The 22,435-nt window shown below is 37.4% G+C and overlaps 3 protein-coding genes across 3 annotated transcripts in view; 1 reads left to right on the forward strand and 2 right to left on the reverse strand.

Annotated features, from left to right (window-relative positions):
• LOC139114023 (uncharacterized protein C11orf98 homolog) overlaps positions 1-5,784 on the reverse strand; it is a 39,720-nt gene extending 33,936 nt beyond the window's left edge. Inside the window, exon 1 of the mRNA XM_070675496.1 lies at positions 5,569-5,784. Within this exon, the coding sequence (XP_070531597.1) occupies positions 5,569-5,610 (42 nt within the window). The 5' untranslated portion in view covers positions 5,611-5,784. The remainder of the gene's footprint in view (positions 1-5,568) is intronic.
• Positions 5,785-6,939: 1,155 nt separating this feature from the next.
• LOC139114025 (leucine-rich repeat and IQ domain-containing protein 3-like) lies at positions 6,940-15,704 on the reverse strand. The gene is made up of 6 exons (XM_070675499.1): positions 15,051-15,704; positions 13,677-13,867; positions 13,171-13,303; positions 12,069-12,226; positions 10,865-11,117; positions 6,940-10,270 (listed from the first exon to the last, which is right to left on the reverse strand). Exons 1-6 carry the CDS (start codon positions 15,414-15,416, stop codon positions 8,951-8,953), a joined length of 2,421 nt encoding a protein of 806 aa, XP_070531600.1. The 5' UTR covers positions 15,417-15,704; the 3' UTR covers positions 6,940-8,950.
• Positions 14,099-21,555, forward strand: LOC139114026 (N-glycosylase/DNA lyase-like). The gene is made up of 6 exons (XM_070675500.1): positions 14,099-14,145; positions 16,147-16,257; positions 17,833-18,553; positions 18,792-18,986; positions 19,707-19,766; positions 21,203-21,555. The coding sequence occupies exons 1-6, from the start codon at positions 14,114-14,116 to the stop codon at positions 21,278-21,280; spliced, it is 1,197 nt and encodes a 398-aa protein (XP_070531601.1). The 5' UTR covers positions 14,099-14,113; the 3' UTR covers positions 21,281-21,555.
• The last annotated feature ends 880 nt before the right edge of the window (positions 21,556-22,435 follow it).

Raw genomic sequence — 22,435 nt, forward strand, 5'->3', positions numbered from 1 at the left:
ACATCATTGTCATTGTGCATGCCAGAGTGTAAATTGCAGTAATTCGGCTGATTTTCCAAGGAGTATTCAAGATTTTAACTCCAGCAGCGTACTTTGACTTCAATTAATATGCTAATTACGACGTCGCGCATTCGAACGTGAATAGTGTGATGGTCGGTCAGAGTAAAAATCTTGAATACTCCTTTGGGACCAGATATGAACTGTAAATGCTCACGTGTTTTATTATATATTGAAGTTATGTGTAAATTTGAACCTTTGCCACATGTTTGCAACTTCATTGAAAGTATTATGATCAACATAATGAACAATATTCACCACAGATTAACTTTATAGGTCATTAAGTATTCAAATACGCAATTAGCTGAAATAGAAATAGTTAATTTCTTTGACTGCTGTCATTGTATCACCTCTTTATATAGCAAGTGTAATTGCCTTTGGTCAAGTCCTTCAAAATATATATTCCAAACTTTGAAAGCTCATTAGATATGCAAACTATAAATTAGCTGACATGAAAACTTAAGTGCGAAATGACTTCCAATATTGGTATAACCTGGTATAATCATCAATGTACATAGCATGTTATGCCAACTTTGATAAAATAAATCCAAGCTATCATATATCCCTAATTAAAAGCTCATTAAATACCAAATTAGGAATTGGCTGAAGCAAAAATGCTTAATGCCTTTCAATAATGTTAGCCTTCATAAGTATCTTTAATGTACATAGCAAGTTTTATCATTTTGGTCATGTAAATTCAAATATATATCCCTAATTTCAAAAATTCATTAAATATGCAAATTAGGAGCTGGATGAAGTAAAATGCTTAGCTGACTTTCAGTAACGTCGTATCATAGTATCTTTATGTACATAGCAAGTTTCGTCAACTTTGGTCTAGTCAATACAGATAAATATCCCTGATTATGAAAGTTCATTAAATATGCAAATAAGGAATTGGTTAATGTTCAAATGCTTAATGAATTTCAATAATGTTCTATCATAGTATCTTTAATGTACATAGCCAGTTTCGTCACTGTGGTCTCGTCAATTCAGATAAATACCCCTAATTAGGAAAGTTCATAAAATATGCAAATTAGGAATTGGCTGAAGTAAAAATGCTTAATGACATTCAATAATGTTCTATCATAGTATCTTTAATGTACATAGCAAGTTTCATCATTTTGGTCATGTAAGTTCAAATATATATCCTTAATTTCAAAAGGTCATTAAATATGCAAATTAGGATTTGGATGAAGTAAAAATGCTTATTGACTTTCAGTAATGTTAAATCATAGTATCCTCAATATGCATACCAAGTTTCGTCAATTTTGATCGAATAAATTCAGACATATATGCCTAATTAGTAGATTTCATTAAATATGCAAATTAGTAATTATCTTTCACGTCACCCCTTAATAACTTGCACAGCTGATATATCTTGATGTGATCAACATTTGTAGCAAATCTCATCAAATTGTTTGCAGTCGTTCTCAATGTATAGCCATTTTTTCTAAATCATTAATTATGCAAATGAGCAAAAAGTAAGCAAGCCACACCCCACCAAAAACTAATCAGTTCTTGCCATTTGCAAACTGAATCTATGTACCAGATTTGATTCTGATCTGATGAGCCGTTTTTGAGATATTGAGACACAGAGAACACAGCACACAGACAGACAGACAGACAGACAGACATCGCTGCGACAGTATGCTCACGTGTGTGAACACGTGAGCAAAATAGATTTAATTCTTTGACTGCTGTCATTGTATCACCACTTATATAGCAAGTGTAATTGCCTTTGGTCAAGTCCTTCAAACTATATATTCCAAACTCTGAAAGCTCATTAGATATGCAAACTATAAATTAGCTGACAATGAAAACTTAAGTGCGAAATGACTTCTAATATTGGTATAACCTGGTATAATCATAAATGTACATAGCATGTTATGCCAACTTTGATCAAATAAATCCAAGTATATATCCCTTATTAGGAAAGTTCATTAAATACACAATTAGGAATTGGCTGAAGCAAAAATGCTTAATGCCTTAGCCTGCATAATAGTATCTTTAACGTATATAGCAAGTTTTATCAATTTTGGTCATGTAAATTCAAATATATAACCCTAATTTCAAAATTCATTAAATATGCAAATTAGGAGCCGGATGAAGTAAAAATGCTTCATGACTTTCAGTAACGTCGTATCATAGTATCTTTATGTACATAGCAAGTTTCGTCAACTTTGCTCTAGTCAATACAGATAAATATCCCTGATTATAAAAGTTCATTAAATATGCAAATAAGGAATTGGCTAATGTTCAAATGCTTAATGACTTTCAATAATGTTCTATCATAGTATCTTTAATGTACATAGCCAGTTTCGTCAACTTTGGTCTCGTCAATTCAGATAAATACCCCTAATTAGGAAAGTTCATAAAATATGCAAATTGGCTGAAGTGAAAATGCTTAATGACATTTAATAATGTTCTATCATAGTATCTTTAATGTACATAGCAAGTTTCATCAATTTGGTCATGTACATTCACATATATATCCTTAATTTCAAAAGGTCATTAAATATGCAAATTAGGATTTGGATGAAGTAAAAATGCTTATTGACTTTCAGTAATGTTAAATCATAGTATCCTCAATATGCATACCAAGTTTCGTCAATTTGGATCGAATAAATTCAGATATATATGCCCTAATTAGTAGATTTCATTAAATATGCAAATTAGTAATTATCTTTCACGTCACCCCTTAATACTTGCACAGCTGATATATCTTGATGTGATCAACATTTGTAGCAAATCTCATCAATTGTGTGCAGTCGTTCTCTAATGTATAGCCATTTTTTTCTAAAATCATTAATTATGCAAATGAGCAAAAAGTATGCAAGCCACACCCACCAAAACTAATCAGTTCTTGCCATTTGCTAACTGAATCTATGTACCAGATTTGATTTCGATCTGATGGGCCGTTTTTGAGATATTGAGCACAGACAGACAGACAGACAGACAGACAGACAGACAGACATCGCTGCGACATATGCTCACGTGTGTAACACGTGAGCAAAAAATCAGACGACATTTGATGAGATTTGCTACAAATGTTGATCACACCAAGATATATCAGTAGTGGGAACCATTAAGGGGTGACATGAAAGATAGTTGCTAATTTGCATATTTAATGAACTTTCCTAATTAGGGATATATATCTGATTTGACTTGATCAAAATTGACCAAACTTGGTATGTATATTGAAGATACTATGATTTAACATTATTGAAAGTTATTAAGCATTTTACTTTATCAAACTCTTAATTTGCATATTTAATGAACTTTTGAATTAGGGATATTTATTTGAATTTACTTGACAAAATTGATGAAACTTGATTTGTACATTGAAGATACTATGATATAACATTGTTGAAAGTCATTAAGCAGTTTTACTTCAGCCAAATACTCTTTGCATATTTAATAACTTTCCTAATTGATAGATAAATCTGAATGGACTTTACCAAAATTGATGAAACTTGCTATGTACATTGAAGATACTATGATATAACATTATTGAAAGTCATTAAGCATTTTCACTTCAGCCAAATACTTATTTGCATATTTAATAAACTTTCCTAATTAGATATATAAATCTGAATGGACTTTACCAAAATTGATGAAACTTGCTATGTACATTGAAGATACTATGATATAACATTGTTGAAAGTCATTAAGCATTTTCACTTCAGCCAAATACTTATTTGCATATTTAATAAACTTTCCTAATTAGATATATAAATCTGAATGGACTTTACCAAAATTGATGAAACTTGCTATGTACATTGAAGATACTATGATATAACATTGTTGAAAGTCATTAAGCAGTTTTACTTCAGCCAATTCCTTATTTCCATATTTTAATGAACTTTACTAATTAGGGATATATATCTGAATTGATTCGACCGAAGTTGATGAAACTCGCAACATATATTGAAGATACTATAAAACAACATTATTAAAAGTCATGAAACTTTTTTACTTCAGCCAATTCCTAATTTGCATATATACTGAACTTTCCTAATTAGGGATATTTATCTGTATTGACTAGACCAAATTTGACAAAACTTGCTATGTACATTAAAGATACTATGATACAGCACTTTAGCCGATTCCGTATTTGCAAATTTAATGATTTTTCCTAATTAAGGATATTTATCTGTCTTGACTAGACCAAAGTTGACGAACTGCTTTGTACATTAAAGATACTATGATACGACATTATTGAAAGTCAGCCTATTCATAATTTGCATATTGTAATGAACTTTCTGATTGGGGATATATACTTGGATTTAAAATTAATCTGTGGTGAATATTATTAGCCGGCTATTGAACCACTCTTTTTGGGAGTGGAGATTTAGCCGAGCGGTTCTGTCTGTGGCCTCTCAGCTAGGCGACTGATGCCGTATGTTGTGGGTTCGAATCCGATTGAAAACTAGCCGTATTTTCTACCCTGGGTTGGTAACACTGCTGGTGGACAGAATTGTCCCCAAGGTTATCGTTCGCCCAGTTAAAGCGATGAAATTCGTTTCTTCGCTTCGATAAAGTGTGTATGTGCGATGTATGATAGTGAGCATGCGTGCGTGAGTGCTTCACGAACTCTACAACGTGTTGAGCGGTCTCAGTCAGAAAAATGTAACAACTTAGCCGGCTATTGAACCACTCTTTTTGGGAGTTGGAGATTTAGCCGAGCGGTTCTGTCTGTGGCCTCTCAGCTAGGCGACTGATGCCGTATGTTGTGGGTTCGAATCCGATTGAAAACTAGCCGTATTCATTATGTTGATCATAACACTTTAAATGAAGTTACAAACGTGTGGCAAAGGTTTAAATTTACACATAACTGCAACATATAATTAAACACGTGAGCATTTTCAGTTCATATCTGGTATTGAATTACACTCACTTTGGTTTATTTTGCCATTCAAAGTTCCGACACAAGTGGTGTCGTCGTAATGGACCCACTTTCGCCGCAAGTTGGCCTGCAGCTATCCGTGGCGGGGTTGACCTTTGACCCGCATAACGATGCATGGTACCCCGCCAACAGATAGCTGCGTTTCAACAGCTACATGAAGTACAGTAGTTTAATACTGGGCAAAACATTCACATGGTTTCAATAGAGAATGTTGAATGTTATAACTCAACTGCCGAGAAAAACCAGGAGTCTGGGGCCAGTCTACTAGTGAAATGTGTCCATGTCCACAGGCAACACCGTAGTTGATAGCGCTTTCAGTGTAGTAGAAAGGGCGCTATCAACTACATGTACGGTGGTGCCTAGTCCATGTCAACACCATGCCATGGAGCTACCAAAAGACACTAACCCCTGTCAACAATTCTACACTCCTGTCGATCTGCTTGTACAACCACGGTCTGGAGCACATGTAGACTACATTGTAAATGGTGTATATAATATAGCAAGAGGGTGCCAACTACCCCTTGATACTATAGATTAGTACACGATCCCTCCAGAAATTTGAGGAAGGGAAGTGAGTACAGAGTAGTACACATTCGTCGACGTACCTTCGGCTTTCTAGGACGATTGATTTTTCCACCGGCTGGCATGCTTGTTGGTCTTCGCACTGTTTTTCTGAGATTAGAGACTTCGTTTTCGTTGGAACGAGATCAACCTCCCACAAAGTACAGAGTGGTACACCAAAAGGTAGACTTAGCCTTTCACTTTCGGATACACAGTCACTGTCGAGTCGCACGTGTTTCCCGTTTACCAGCTGATGCTCCGTGAACTTTCAACCCAAATGGAAAGGAAAACGTAGAGGTTCACAGAGGGCGCTTTTCATATTTTTCCAACAGGTTGTGGTCGAACCCATGGGTCGAACGGGGAAAGCATACATGTCATCCTAAAGGGAGGAGGAGGTGCGTCTCGGGGGGGGGGGGGGGGGGTGTCTTGGTCTCAGTGGAGAGGGTTCCTTATGGCCCCACCCCAATTTTTTTTCTTGGGTACGATATACAACACTTATAAGTATGATAACCCTAAACTAACCATAACGATGATTCTGAACCCCGATTGAAAAGTTGTATGATGTGCTCTTTCTATGGGGTCCTCAGTCTCCGATGATGGTGATGATGATGATGATGATGATGATGATTAAATATTTTAAAATGAAGAAAAATGAAAATATATTTGGACTCAAAATTTGTTGTTGTTGTTGTGGTTATTATTGTTATTGATGTTGATAGTATTTGCAGAAAAGAACAAAGTATGCGCTGCAAAATTCAATACAGCCTAACTATAGATATGCGCTGCAAAATTCTATAAAGCCTAAGCAGCGCATATGTACATGTATAGTTAGGCTGTATTGAATTTTGCAGCGCATACTTTGTTCTTTTCTGCAAATACTATCGACAACAACAACAATAATAATAACTACAACAACAATAATAATAACAACAACAACAACAACAACAACAACAAATTTACTGAGTCCAAATATTTTTTTTTTTCTCCATTATTTAATATTTAATCATCATCATCATCGGAGACTGAGGACCCTTTGCTTTTTCCCAAAGAAGGTCCGCAATTAAAGCGATTTCCAAAAAAGACGGGAAAAAAAAAAGAAAAAAGGGAAACTGCGTCGCTACATCACTTTTGCTGAATGTCAAGGATCAGACACAATTGTTTTTGTCTAATCTTACGCTAGTTTTTATCATTATATTATGTAACATCTATTATCTGATGCATTTGATTGCCTTATGTGCCAAAGTAAGCAAGGGTAAAGGACTAATCCGCGGCCACTGTCACCAGATTATCACCAGTGTATAACTTTGCCAAGTCAACAACAAACCAACAACCGACAGCAACCGTTGTTGAGTTTGCAGTTAATCCCATGGTAATCTGGTAACAGTATCCACAGATTAGTATCATTAGAAATGTTCTTTAATCACAAGAAAGACTATTGTTTTATTAAATTATTGAAAGTATATTTACACAAGTTTATATACAATCTTAAAACCATGACATTAAAATTTCATCAAATGTTTTATCATCTTTGAACACACACTATGTACAAGATTTTTTGAAAACGATTCTCTAGAAATCATGAACTGTGCTTTCTTTATTGGAACAGCAGTCAGAAATGATAGCCTGGTTGGTAAAGACACCTGAAGAAGTTATGAACCGATGGAACTTTCTTGCGAGGCTGCGTTAAAATTATAGCTTGTAGGGCATACGCTCTGGTTTAATGGATAAGTTTACATCTACTTGCATTGGTAGAGAATGACACACATATGTGACAGTGGACCCACAACGGAGACAAAAATTGTGTAAGGTTTTCAGAAATAAGAAACAAAACTAAATGATGGACTACAACTACAAAGTTCTTGGCACATAGTAGCTGCATGTACATCTTTTTTGCATTGTTTTAGGTGAAAATATTTTTATCAGATTACCCACACAAATCTTTCTTTCAGCAATTTGTTGTCAATCTGAAATGGTTCACTTGTAATTTTTTTGAGCAATTTGTATCTTGGGTTGTGATGTATCAAAATGTAAGATTCTGAAAACTCAATCAAATTCTTGGAAAACCTAAAGGAGACACACTAGTGTAGACCATATCTCCCCTAGGATCTTGTCAACAGGAGGGTCTTTCAAATCTTGATAAATTGAAATACAACTTTCAATAATCAATATCGAGTTGTAGCTAATTGCTTTGGCATGATAAAAGCCCATTTGGTCTTGATGCAAAAGATTTTTACAGGGACGAAGAAACTCTTTTTTGTGATATCAAAAAAAAAGGAATACTTGCTTATATAAGGTCACTCAGTGTACAAACCGACAATGGTACATAAACTGCAATAATGTCAAATATTAACCCATTGCTGAATACAAACAGATAATTTGTTTGTCACAGTGACCTCTCAACCAAATGAATTTTTCCTAATCTGAATTTCTTTCCTTTGACAAATAAACATTGCCACAATGTAAGACAAAGCTTCTATAATTATCTAAGCACCGCCGATTAAGATTTCATTACAAAAGCTTGCATGACATCCATACTTTTTGTAACAGTGTATGTCCATCCATTTATGGTGACAGTTGTACACTGAACTTGATTTTGTGGTTCAGACCATAAAATATTTCACTTAATATTCAATCTTGTCTGGCTGCAAGCAGAGTTTAAATTACGTTATCATGGACAGTGGACCAGTATTTCAGCATGTTTTATCAAGAAGTCAACAAAACATTACTTTTCATATCAAACAAAATTCATGTAAACAAGCTCTACAAAGAACAACTTTGTCCTTTTTAATGTGAGTCTCAATCAGAAATGGAAAGCAGGGTGAATATCACACTACTTCACATCACGCTTGAAACTTAGTTCGGTAGTTTTTGTATTGAGAACTTTTCACATAATCGAGCTAATTCAACTATCAATATGCTGTATTTTTCAACCTGGCAAGTACAAATTACATGCACTAAAATCAAATTTTTCTAAACATTTTCCCAGTACAACTCATATATTCAGAAAATGTGCACATATTTAAAATGCCACAGGAGAGTAAAACACTGCTGCACAATAGCTTCTGCAACTGCATTCTTTCAAATGAGACATATCAAATGGTGCCTATATACAGTCACTAGAAAACAAAATACACAAGATGGTGTCAACAAAAATAACTACCAAGTTTTTGCATTTTTATTTAGAAATTTGGATGAAAATAATTTCTAATTAGTTTCACTCTCTGTAAATGATTTCAGAGATGGTAAGTTTGATGTGCAAGTCAGGAGCTGGCCATGAGTGCTTGTTGAATAGCACTGCTGTATCAGAAAGTTCAATGTCATGTTCTTAGACCATGTGATGTTGTCAAGCATGTTTCTAACCCAAGCTGAGTAGATATCTCATTCTTTCAACATATTTCCATCAAAGTATTGTCAACTTTTTGAGTTTTAAGAGACAGCAGTCGGATGGTTTCCTATTCTTCCATCTTGCGTTGTGACGATGGCATGCCATCTGTCTCCCTTTTCAGGTTCTTTCTTAGTGTCACCTCTGGCTATTTCCAGCGACGAGGCAGACTTTGGAAGTGGATAGAAAGCCTGCACCGTTTTCTGTTTCTGTTTTTGATGAACCACTCTGTTCCTGGCCTCCATCAGCTTGTCGTTTGTCTCCTGCAGAAGTCGTGTGTCCAGCGTGGCCCGTTCCATCGCGGCGTGTGCCTGGCGCATCAGTTTGCGGTGCTCCAAATACTTCTGCACCATATCCCGCTGTTGCTTCTCATCATCCTTTGTCGTTTGTACGACATCTTGCTTGTCTTGCTGGAGGTCTTCCCGCTTTGTCTGTCTGTCATGGCGCAGCAAAGCGTTCGACACAGAGGTGTGCTGGCTGTTGAAATCCAGGATGAACAACGAATCATTGCGCTTGGAGTACGTGACCTGTGACGATTTGCTCCGCTTCTCTCTCCGCCGATCTAAATCTTCCTTCAACTTTTGCTCCTGTACTTCAAGGGCATCAGACATCCGGTTGACTTCCCGTTCTCGATACTGTTGAGCAATGGCACGCTTTTCCTCGAGGTAGCCTTTAATCCTGTGCTTTGCTTGTTCCCTCTGATCCCTCAACCCCATGACGTAGTCAATTTTTGCCGACACCTTCTCTGCATGCTCTCTGTCCTTGTATGCTTGCTGCACAGCCCGTAGGCTTGTCATTCCCATGGTCCCTTGCACACGTGAGAACAGCCTCTGATCTGCATTTGCTTTTCTCTTTGCAGTCAAGGTTGGCTTTGGCATGCTGTTCCGTTTCATAATAAAAGCCCTGTCTGCGTCCCGCACATCCCTGGCGGCCTCCCTTCTTGAAATCAACATGTCCTGCAGTGGGTCAGTATCTAAGATGGTTGGCTTCATCCCTTTCAATCTGAAAACGACTTTCCTGGCATCCTCGTCATCTGTTTCCATGTCACTGCCAAACTCAGAAGGCTGCTCCAACTGCGGCAGGGGGCCAAGCATCTGCTTTACGGTCTTAACCTCTCGCTTTTTCTTCTTTTCTTTCGGAGCCGCACCCCTCGCGGTCCTGTCAAGCTTCATCGGCTCATTGAGGACGGAACGGAGAGACTTACTGGGCTGCGTAGTTTCAAAGATGATGGAGTCTTGCGAGTCCTGGAGATAGTGCATGGTGTCAGACTGGAGTTTTGTCAAGTTTATGTGCAGGTTGGTCTTCTTCCTGAAGGGCGACTGACTTTGTGTGCGTAGTTTGCTGGGTGACTCAGAGGGTTTAACCTGAAAATGAAGAGAGTAAACTTTGTTTTGATTTTCACTGTCATGTAAACCAAGGAGTCATCTGTGTGTGCATACGCGTGCATCCTTTCAAAACCAAATTTTGATACATCAGTGACCCTATGACTTTTACTGAACACCTGAATTCTCTGAGTGGGTTCAGGACTTTCAGGAACCTAATGTGTGTCATCTAAAACTCTGAAACACGTAATCTGTGAAATTTTCTTGTGCCTGAGACGACAAACTTGTTGCAGAGTCTGCAGCCACTTGAAACTTTTTAAGGTTTTCTGTGGCAACTTTGTAATGTGGGATAGTGTTGAAAGGAGTACGGCATGGACTGCCGTGAAAATTAGCTTGCTCTCTTTGATAATTAGACTTGTGTTTATCACTCATATGTGTATAAAGACAACATTGACTGCATGATCAATATTTCCCCGCTTCATAGCTTGTGGCACTTGCGCGTCTTAGTTTCCTTGACACTATGTGGGATTCAGTCATTCAAGAGAATTCTCTGTTGCACTGCTAGTTTGCAGGTGACACTATGCCATAGCTCTATACTCTCTTCATCATCTGATGGATTAACACTGCTGTACGTACCTGCATCGATTCCTCTTTGATCGGGGACTGGACCTTGCTCGGTCTGGTGGGAAGTCTGTCGCCATGAGCTGAAGCAAGACTCGGTGTTCGTGACCCGGGTCGTCTGTTCTGCATGTAGGTGTCAAAGTCGATCCTCAGGGAGGACGAGTCATCCTGAGATGCTCCCGGTAGTGGGGACGTCGGTGGTGGTCCTGGCTCTGGTTTGGGGATCCCTTTGTAGTTTCTGTAGTACCTCTGTATTGAAACAGCGGCCCTGGTGTAGGAAGTAATGGGGTGTATGACCACATCATAATTCCTTTGTTTGTGTTCTTATGCACAATACATAAAAACTATTCAGAAATCTTATCCTAGGATAACCACACAGCAATCAAGCAAAGTTTCTCTCCCTTGCAACGGTTGCTATTTGATTAACCAACAGGTGAAGAGAGAGATTTTCAGGATACCTTTGGTTTACGCAAAACAAAAAAGCAAAATTTAAAGTCCCAAGACCTACAGATGTTGGGAAGCACTTGATATCTGAAGGAGAGCCCATTCGTAATGGTAGACAATGAAATTATGACATCCAAGAATATGTTGTTGGGCAAGAATGATTAAATTCATCGTTTGGAATCACCGCTTCCACTTCAGCCGATTTAAAATTCTTTTAAAATTGCAACAAATATATACTTGTACTTCCATAGTGCAACTTTTAGGGCATTTTATGTCATGCATATTTTTAAAATTTTTTGTTTTCTTCTGAGAGCATGTGGAAATGCTCAGAATTTGTTCTGTCAACTCAGCCTGTATATGTAGTGCATCTACTATTGAGAACAGTTTAGCTACACTCCATGTCATTGGTAACGAAGTAACTGCAGTGGGAGATTTTGCTTGTTCATAAAAAATATTCACAAAATTTTGTTAATGCTTCTGTAGCTTTGCCAAAAAAGTCAGAGGAACAATAATATTTTTTTTCTCTGGCCTGCCTTCCTGGAATTACTTTCCATGTTTTATATGGCTACTGAGACACATTTTTTTTTGACCTGCACAACTGCATAAGCTGATGAAATTTGCATATGCGGCAGTGGCGGCATATGTATTTCCATATATCAAAACATTGAAAAAAACAAGTGAAAGCTTTGTCAGCAATTTTATCAACAGAGGAGTAGAATAATCTGCCAGAAAAGAAATAAAAAAGTGACATGTTCTGTCTTTATCTTATACTGACCATATTCTTGTGTCTTGGACTAGTTGATAGCGCTTCCTTGCAAGATATCCACGGATGTATCTTTGTATGATCAAGACTGGTGAATACCTGGCTTGGATGCTAGATATTTGACTCAGAACAAGACGTACAGCTTGCATCTCAATATCATATGTACTGTCCTGGGGGAAAGAAACACAAAAATGCTGGTCAACCACAATCTTAAAAGTGCAAATATCAAGTTTGAGATTCAATAATATTTTCACAGCTGTGGTTATCTGTGTAAGTGCTCTTCATAGATACTCTTAAAATTATGAAAGTGCTCAATGAGAACGTAAAGTAATATATTTTGTCAAAAGAGTACCCAAGATGTTTTACTCTACCATGTAGATAATGTATTTGCCAGTACTACATGTATATCACAGCGCCAAGGAGCATGCAAAAACTGTCGGCTTTGAATTCTTCACATTTATCTGTCGAGAATTTTGAAATAGTTTACAGAGCTCCTCAGCAAGGACTCTGTATCCTTATCTGTTTATCATACAACTATTTTAATACTTTTGAATCAATATAATAAGTAAACTGTATCATCAATAGTTAGGTCAGAATTTCATGGAGTCTCGGGATAAAACAATGTACATTCACATCCCATAATTACAACTTTAAATTCTTAATTTACAAGCTTTCAGGAATGTTCCGTAGTATATTGTTCTGTAAATTCCAAGGTCCATTCACTGAAAGTGGTTTAAAATTCAATGACTTTCAAGGACCTTTTTAGCAATTTTCAAAGACTTTCTGAGATTTATAAACCACCATTTTCCAGATATCATTTTTACATGTATAATTTTTATACATCATTTTACTTGTCATTTTTACAATATCACAACTGATCATCTTTGAAAATTGCAGGTGGATTATCAATGTTCCGGAACTTTCCAGGACTCAATCTACTTTTCAAGAACTTTTCCAGGACCCTCCAGGATGCCTTAAAATTCAAAGACTTTCAAGGACTTTCCAGGAGAGTTATATGGACCCTGTTTGTTATCATAGTGCGACATCAAAACTGAGGAATATGACTGTGGCGATAGAAAGCATAAAGCTAAGTACGAAATGTACTTTATCTTACTTTTCTGGATGGTAACATCAGGTCGATATAAAAGTTTGGATTCAATGCCGTGTATCGCCCACCGAATGCAGCATCTTCTATGATCTCTTCATCAGATATGACATGCTTGTCAAACGCCCTCAGTGACCACACACTGTATAGAAAACAGAAGAACATGCTGAGACAACATAGCAGTCAATCTATGTTAGATAATAATGTAGGAAAAAATTCAACCTTGCCTTGGTGAACTTCCCCATTAACTTAGATGCACTAAAAATACTGTGTTTCCTTGATATTTCATCGAAAAATAACCTCAGCTCTTGAGCCACAGCAAAATACAGTACAATCAAATTTTTGCACTCTTCCCAAAAATTTCCTTCTGTTCTATATTGCTACTGACTTTGTAAACAAATATTGATACTTGGAGAGTGATAGCACCATGGAATGAACACCTTCAAAGGAAGAATAACACAAGTCTCTGGATATCAAAATCTAGTCACACAAGCAATACTGATTTTCAAGCTCACCTGTTCACGACATGATGTCTGTAGGCTTTCTTGAGACTGACTGGTGTGTCATATAGGGTCAAAGCATCAAGATTAGGACAGTGGCTGAGACTTTGTAAGTGTTCCAATCGACCAATGCTGTTGTTGTGCAGGTGGAGTATCCGTAGTTCACTCAAGCTTTGCCAGAATTCAGCACCAGGGAGCACTGAGATCTGTGAATTACATCATGAATGAATAGTTTTAGAGCAAAGATCACTTTTGTAACAGCCACACATTTGCTCTGAAATGCACACTTCTGCAACATCTAACAACACTACTACCTTTTGCCTTTCAGTGTTATTGGTAACAGATGTTGATAGCTTTTTAATACCACAAACCAGTATTCTTTCCTACTGCTGAAAATGTAAAAGACCTAGGCTATAGTACTTTCTGACTGTACCTGCTGTGGATGTGTATGCATGTACAAAAATAACATTTTTTTATATCCATGGTATGTGTAAATTTTGCATCCATACATATATGGGTTCCCAGACACTTTCGCACCAAAACCACTTCGCACCATACCATCTCGTCCCATACCATTTCGCACCAAAACAACTCGTACCAAAACCACTTCACCCCAAAAGTCAGGTCGCCCCAAACCATTTCGCCCCCAAAACAATGCCAGTACTTTGCCCAAAACTTATCGCCACCCGTAAAGCTGAAAATAACCAACAACTGCTATCGAAGTTTCCATCACCTTTCTATCATCCAGGACACAGTGAAATCTCGAAATTGTACACATTTCGAGAAATTGACATCGTGCGATTCCGTGCACGGCACCCGAGTTGTAGCATTGAGTAGTTTGCGTGTTTCTTCTTTCTTAGTCTACTGTTTATGGTTTCATGCATCAATAAATGTTTCCGTGGTAGCCAAAATAAGTTGCATGTAAAATCAACGTTATGATACATCGTGGCATCGTTGTTTTAGGACGAGTTGATGGTATAATACTTTGGGCAAAGTGGTTTTAGTACGAGGTGGTACTTGGGGCGAAGTGGCTTTGGACGAGGTAGTACTTGGGACGAGGTGGTTTTGGTGCGAAATGGTTTTGGGGCGAAGTTGTGTGGGGCGAACTGGTTTTGGTGCGAAGTGTCTGGACCCCCACATATGTGTGTGTGTGTGTGTGTGTGTGTGTGTGTGTGTGTGTGTGTGTGTATATATATATATATATATATATATATATATATATATGTATGTAGAACATGCACACACATGCATAGACATAAATGTATATATACATATATCATACATGTATAATACATGTAGATTTTATTACTTAGTACTTGAAGTAATTTGCTTATATATATATATATATTTGAGATCGGATATATACCAGAGAAAGGTAAATTGACTAACCTGATTGCTGTGTAGATCAAGTTTGATCAGTTCTGGGCAAGCGATCAAGGCATCGAATCTACTGATGTAGTTGGAATGTAGAATGCATATCCGAAGTCGTTTGCAAGTGTAAATACTCATGATGTCGCGTAAATGTACACTCACAAGTTTAACAAATTTGATATTCCGAAGATTCTCTTTTTCGCGGTCCTTGATACAATGTTCTTTCAGCATACTCTTGGTTAAAGTTTGAAGGTAGCCCTTTTCTTCTGCCTCGCGGTAGAACTTTTCTTGTCGAATCTTTTCGAACTTCGAATCGAGATTCGCCGGTTTGACCGGCGATCCCGTAAGCCGGGCGAACTTGCTCCAGTCTGGTATGCTAACCATTTTGTTCAATCGAGATGTGATGAGTTGTCTGCCGCTAGGTGCGCGCTCAATGCAGAGAACTGTCGTCGACTCGTGCGAGGAAGACGACCAACTTATCTATTGAAAATCAGCCCGACAAGGTTCTATCTATACTTGTTAAAATCCATGCGGTGGTTTCTGGCATATTAGTCGTCCAAAGTATGTAATATCGCGAAGATCGAGAGGCGCAACTCGACTAAATTCGGCGAATTTTGACAAAGAGTGAGGGGTTACGATGTTCCGTCCGCCATTATGGCGCACTGTTGCCATAGCGTTTGTTTATGTATCCATGCATATTAACTCAGAATATTCGTACCCATTTTTGTTTCTTTCTAAGCTGAGTTTTTTCTGTATAAAATTATAATATTATTTATACAATTTTATAAAGAAATGAAGTATGGTTTTTGTAAAATTATGCAAAATGTTTTGACTTAGGACGAAACATGTACTGTAGTTTGTAAGACCATGAAATCTTTCCCGAGATAGAGATTCATATTCCTGTTATTGCGAAATATGAAGTGGAGTTATCGAATGGTTAAATCCCCAAAAGTATCATTTAAACATAAGTATATGTCACAGAGATTTTTAAAATATGATGGTCTAATAATACCATGGTAAAACCCAAATATGGAGATTTAAGTCGGTCAACACTTATAAATCATTACCATATTAAACCATAGGCGCAATCCGTTTCTGTCTTTTCTATGCAAAGCCCAGTCAGTGGAAGAAAGAATCAAATGATGGGGACTAACTGGAGATCGATACCCTGTAAAATCGCCGAACTTCGCCTTGACATAGTGCTTGCTTGTGGACAGTCTTTCCGGTAGGTATTTAAAGCGTTAAACATCGAACATTTTGGGGACGTCGTCGGGATCTAGCACTGTGAGCACAGTAAGGTTACATGTAAACGCCGCAAACTGAATAAATAGACATGGTGTAGCACAGGCGCTTCGAATCGATCGTCGCTTCGCGAAGCCCGCACACGGACCGTGGCCCGCATAACCACACAGGCACTTCGATCGTCACTTCGCGAAGCCCGTGTAATCAATGCAACAAATAAGGGGCTTCGCGAAGTGACGATCGAAGTGCCTGTGTGGTGTAGCATGGAGACAGAGTTGGGACTGTGACAAATCAATGGAGGTAGTAGTGTTTTCGATCTTGTGTTTTCATCCTTACACAGTAGAGGTACCAAGCAAAGAGGCGCCTTCTGCATGCTAAAACTAGGGGAACCTCATTATTTACGCCCGCCCCGGGGGGGGGGGTCCCTCAAAAACTTGAAAGTTACAAGGGGGGTGTTCAAAATGTGGAGAAAAAGAAGAGGGATTACTCAATTTTTGGTGCAAATAGATCGAAACGACTCAGATTGCACCATATCACACATCAATTTCTCAAAATGTTCAATGCCAGAGAGAGATACCCCCTCTCTAGCCCTGCGTACCGTGCTGTGTGTTTCGGGCGTTACACGGCCCCGTGTAACGCCCGAAAAACACAGCACGGTACGCAGGGCTACCCCCTCTCATGCTCTCACCCTTGGAGTATTCTATCAGTTTTACTTAGTAGAAATACAAATGGAAAACACCTGTTGGATTGCACCATTGCACACAATAAATTCACAAAAGTTTCCACGCAAGAGTGGGGACAACCCCTCTGACACTTTCCCCGTCTGCCTTCTGAGTATTCACCCCCCCCCTGTACTTTCAAATTCTGCCCTGTCAGAAATACATTATAAGGCCTGCTTTGCTAGAATTAAAACGCAGGGGCACAAAGACCTCAAGTTCTGACCTTTTCAATTAATAAATGAATTGCATGTGAATATCGGAGTTTCAAAAATGAAAACCAACCTGATCTTCATGAACCGTAAATCGTGAGAAAAAAACAAACCTGCAGGCAGGCAGCACCCCTTCAGCACTCACCTGACAAAGGGTTTTACTGGAAGCATCTGTGTCTTTTTGCCCAAAGTGTAGTGTTTTCATCCAATCCTGTATTTATCACGATTTCCATGTTTAATCATAAATCAAGTTGGTTTTCTTTGTTAATTCGCATAATACAGTATCTCAACTCCATTTTACGAGACATTTTTAGAATAACAAAAGTGGCTCAAACATTTTCATTGCATAAGTCTGTAACAGACTATCTCCACTCATTCCAACACTCCATATTAACAAATGGAAAAATAGAGTAATAGTCATACTAAGTCATAGTAACAAGCCTTTATAGAAACCATATTCCCTTAAGCATTGCTAGTGAGATCTTTATTGTCAAGTAAAGTAAAGGTGCTACAAAAAGAAAGGAAACAAACAGATATATCTTATTCTCGTGTTTGTGTTCAGAAATATATTGTTAGTCCAGTACACATAGGTTGAATTCATCATTGAATTATAGACAATATTTCTTTCAGATGGAAGGAAATCAAGCCAGGATTGTGGAGGAGTGTTTTGGCAAAGAAAGTCTGGACCTTGAAACAGAATGATAATGAACTCTTCTATCAAATACACTGTGGTCATGAACTTGAAACACCAACTGATGATAAGCATGAAGTGAAAACGTTTTCAAAACCCAAAAAGGCACAGAAACAGGGAAACTCTGACAACCATGGGACTCGTGTGAAAAAAGAAGTTTTACCGCCAGGTGACCTTTATTTTAGCAATGCAGAAAGTACACTTTTTGACTATTTTCAATTACAAACAAGTTTAGGAGAATTGTATAAAAAATGGTCATCTGCAGATGCAAATTTTAGACAAGTTGCCGCAGATTTTACAGGCATAAGGATGCTTCGTCAAGATCCGACAGAAAATCTGTTTGCATTTATCTGTTCATCGAATAACAACATTTCAAGAATCAGTGGTATGGTAGAACGCATGTGTGAAAAGTATGGCGACAAACTCTGTGAACTTGATGGCCAAACTTACTATACCTTCCCCGACATTGCTAAACTAGCGAGTGAAAATGTTGAGCAGGAATTGAGGAGCTTGGGGTTTGGATACAGAGCAAAATACATTAATCAAACTGCCAAATATATCATGCAAAATCACAATGACAACTGGTTGCAGTCATTGAGATCTGTTTCCTATGAAGATGCGCATTCTGAATTGTTGAAACTGCCAGGAGTTGGTTCAAAGGTAGGTCTCATATATATTTTCATTGGAATCTCAGAAAAAAACAAAACTTAACAAACAGCAACCATTTTACAGGTTTTTTTAATGAGAATAATTTCTGTCATAGATAAGTGCAACAGCCTACAACATATTCTCAATTGACGCAATATGGATAAATGCAACTTTCATTTTTGAACATTTTCCAGGGATAAAAATTGTATATGAAAAGTGACAAATTACTTTACAATGTACAACCTTGCAGGTCGCAGATTGTGTGTGCCTGATGTCACTGGACAAACACTCTGCTATACCAGTAGATACTCACGTTTGGCAGATTGCCAGCAGAGACTACATGCCAAAACTTACCAAGACCAAGTCATTAACCGACAAAGTCTACAAGGAGATTGGTGATTTCTTCAGAAACTTGTATGGTGACTATGCAGGATGGGCACATTCAGTAAGTAGAAATCAATAGTTTTGTCAACACTGCGTTCGGTATTTTTGACTGTTATACTCAACTTTCCATATTTTCCTTTACATTTTGTTCCTTATAGTTTATTGTTCTTCAACAAACATTATAGAGCATTTATTATTTACAGCAAAAGCTGGTAGACTTTGTTATACCAAGTCAACAAATCAAGAAAGACTGCTATATTTTGTCTGGCTTGATATGCAGAATCTGTGTCATGCAGGACTCATTAGTATGCAGTTATGCAAATATTGCTCATAAATTAAGACATCAATCATGGTCTCCTTGGACCTTGACATGTATTTTCGACAGCAAGAAGATGATTTAAATAACAATAACCTCTAATGTTATAGGCTAATAACAACAAAATAGAACAATGACAACAACCAGATAACTAAATTCCCTATGTGTAGATGCTGAAAATGTAAAAGATTATGGTACTTGTCAATGAACTTTAAATCCAAAATTTGTTAATTTATCACTGAAGGCAATTCTAATCCATTCCTGATAAAGTTGAATTTTGAAATTATACTTAATCCAAACAATACTGTTTACTTTCCCTTTCTTTGCTTTTGATCCCTGATAAAAACACATATGTCAATTTGCTACTGAAATGCATTTCTTAATTCATTATAGAGGTTGATATGCTTCCCCAGTATTTTGCGTGGTGATGACTTTAACAAAATGAAAATCTCCCTCCAATTGCAGGTTTTGTTCAGCGCTGATTTGAAGAAATTTCAAGACCTGAAGACCAAGAAAATCAGACAGGTACGATTTTGTGAAACTCAACACAAAGAAAGAAAAGTACCCAGGTTTGGCAAACACACACAATCTGCATTGAAAAAGTTGAGTGTCAGTGCAAAGGTTGAGAAATACCAGCTTTAGCCTGAAAATCAAATTTTAAAGTCATCCACTAGACAATACCAAAAATAGGCTAGATTCTAGCAATCTGATGAAAATATAAAGTCTTTGAATTGGCCTGTTTTCATTTCCTTTGCTTTGTCTGTGGTGTTCACTTTAGATTGATTCTGGCTCTAAACATCTTCAACCTGTGCAGTAGCTCACAGAATATTCTTGATGAAGTAGTATGGGTCACTATTTAGAAACCCTAAGATGGTTCTATGTTTGAGGGGAGGGGGTTGATTAATCATGTCTTGATATCAAGAGGAAAAGGCCCCAAAGGTTACTCTTGTTAGGACTGTGGGTTATGTTAACCAACGCTAAGTGAAGTCAAAATTTATGCAGTGGCTGTTCACTATGTTGTGTCTTCAGTTACAAGGGGGACAGTTGAATTTTGAGTAGGACCAGTTTGTTGATCAGACTGAGCACCTTTCCATAGTACATGGAAAATGACTTGAAATGGCCATGATGATTTTGTACATAATATGAAGTATATAGTATGCACATTCAGTATTTAGGATACACATATTGACTGGCCATGAGGGTAACAGCATACCAGTATGTTTGTTGCCCAAGGGCCTGAGAGTCGTCCAAAAACAGTCTGTTGCATGAAGCCATAGGCTGAAGGAAACAGACTGTTTTTGGAGACTCTCAGGCTTGTGTGTATGTCTATTGTAACACACCTCATCCAATTTTCATCCAATTTTCTCATCAAAATATAAAGAAGTTCCTCAGATATCATCAATCATCTCAATTGCAAATGACACTGCCACCTTTGCACATTCTAGAATGTACACATGTATAGATGTCACTTTCAAACTTCCCCAGTCAACAGTCATTCCAAATTATTAACTTGTTAACAGTTTCGGAAACTGTTGACTGGTAACTTGCTCTTTGCATGCTCCGGCATCAAAATGATGCATGCTTCATAACTGTAAATTCAGAATGAGATGTGTGACAATATAAATTATTTGGTCTTGAATGTTTGAAAAATATCAGCATGAAAGTCAAGCAGTGTTGTCATCACATGATATTGCCTAGCCAAAGACATCAGTGCACGTGGAGCATAAGACTCTTTCTGATTGGTTAGTAGATAACCTTTTGTTGAAATGTGATTCTCTATGGTCAAAGTTCAGATGTAGAATTGCAAAAGAAAGTCATAACAAAGAATAGATGTAAAGACTATTTGTGTGACTGAATACAGTCCCACACCTGGTTCTCATGAGGACAATTCCAAGAATAATAGTTTGAATGGGGTCTTTTCCCTAATAACCAGTACTTGTATGGTTTTGTTACTTTTACAGGATACACAGCCAATAAGGAAGAAAAGACTCAATGAAAGCACCGCAAAAACTAAAAAGAAAAGAAAACAGGAAAAATAAAATGAAGTAGGCAAAACATGATGATCTTTCAGTAAGCTTGCGCGTCAATAAATTTGTGTATTTTTCAATACATATATAATACAAGAACTGTGAGCAGCAGTTATTATAATGATGTCATTGATGATGAGATTGTTGTATTCCAGACAATAGGAGCGGGATAATATTCATTTTCCTGTGAAGTGATCTGTGCTGTGACATGTATTTGCTCACAGACTCTTTAGGGATACACAGTGTGTAAGACATATCAATATAATAAATATGAAATAGATATATTATCAATGGAGTCATTTTGATGTTTCTTCAGAGTTTAGCTTCCTTTCCACTTTGGTGAATTTGTGTGTTTGTAAAACTGTGTATGTATGTATGTGTGCACGAAGAGTAAATTTTCAATATGCTCATCATCATACAAAGAATACAATAGTCCAAGAAAATTCTCTTTCAAGCACAATGGACAATTCATAAGCTTCAAGTTCAAAGAATTGTCAAGAAATGAAGAAACCAAACATGTTTCGTGGATAGTACCATGTGAACAGCTTGCAACAATGATACATTTTACAGTTGTGTTTGCAGAATTCGGCTGCCAAGTATACGTTACCTTGACTATAATAAAGTGCAGTAACTGTAATAGGAGAATGTGGTAATTCTTAGCAAAACACATTTTACTAGCATCGATTCTCATGGACATTGCAACAAATCTGAGCTGTCATGTTCGGCATTACTCATCACTATTTCTTCTAGACAGGGGGTAAGGCTACAAGACTTATATTTCTGACTGACCAAAAAAAACCTGCGACTTTGTTGTTGATGAACATTACCTCTTCCCAGACATTGGTTATGAATGTCAAGCAAATGTGAAGCAAATTCAGCATTTGATGCACGTTCATAGTTCACCAGTTTTGTAGCCTCCAAATCACTGCAAGACTTTGCCATATAAACTTTGGTTGCATCCATTCATTTATTTACATGAAGCTCTTTCAGCTGAGGTCATTATGTTAGGTACAGCCACCATTATAGAAATTTGGATATACGCATAGGGGATGTTGGGATATCATGCATAGCAACAGACTCGTCGTATGAGTCCAAGCATAGCCACAGACAGGATCTGTATGGCCTCCCAAGGGGAACATAGAAATTCCGGATCTCTTTTTTGTCGAG

This window comes from Ptychodera flava, chromosome 16 (genome assembly GCF_041260155.1).
Source record: "Ptychodera flava strain L36383 chromosome 16, AS_Pfla_20210202, whole genome shotgun sequence".
Taxonomy (NCBI): Eukaryota; Metazoa; Hemichordata; class Enteropneusta; family Ptychoderidae; genus Ptychodera; species Ptychodera flava.

What these genes read in the sequence shown, in the direction of transcription:
- LOC139114026 (XM_070675500.1), top strand. Translation starts at nt 14,114, where the DNA reads ATGTACAAAAATAACATTTTTTTATATCCATG. An exon ending in AACATTTTTTTATATCCATG is followed by an intron (nt 14,146 to 16,146) that starts GTATGTGTAAAT and finishes TTCTATGCAAAG; the next exon opens with CCCAGTCAGTGGAAGAAAGA. An exon ending in GCTTGTGGACAGTCTTTCCG is followed by an intron (nt 16,258 to 17,832) that starts GTAGGTATTTAA and finishes TATTTCTTTCAG; the next exon opens with ATGGAAGGAAATCAAGCCAG.
- LOC139114025 (XM_070675499.1), bottom strand. Translation starts at nt 15,416, where the DNA reads ATGGTTAGCATACCAGACTGGAGCAAGTTCGCCCGGCTTACGGGATCG. An exon ending in AGACATCATGTCGTGAACAG is followed by an intron (nt 13,304 to 13,676) that starts GTGAGCTTGAAA and finishes TTTTCTATACAG; the next exon opens with TGTGTGGTCACTGAGGGCGT. An exon ending in GTCCAAGACACAAGAATATG is followed by an intron (nt 11,118 to 12,068) that starts GTCAGTATAAGA and finishes TTCCTACACCAG; the next exon opens with GGCCGCTGTTTCAATACAGA.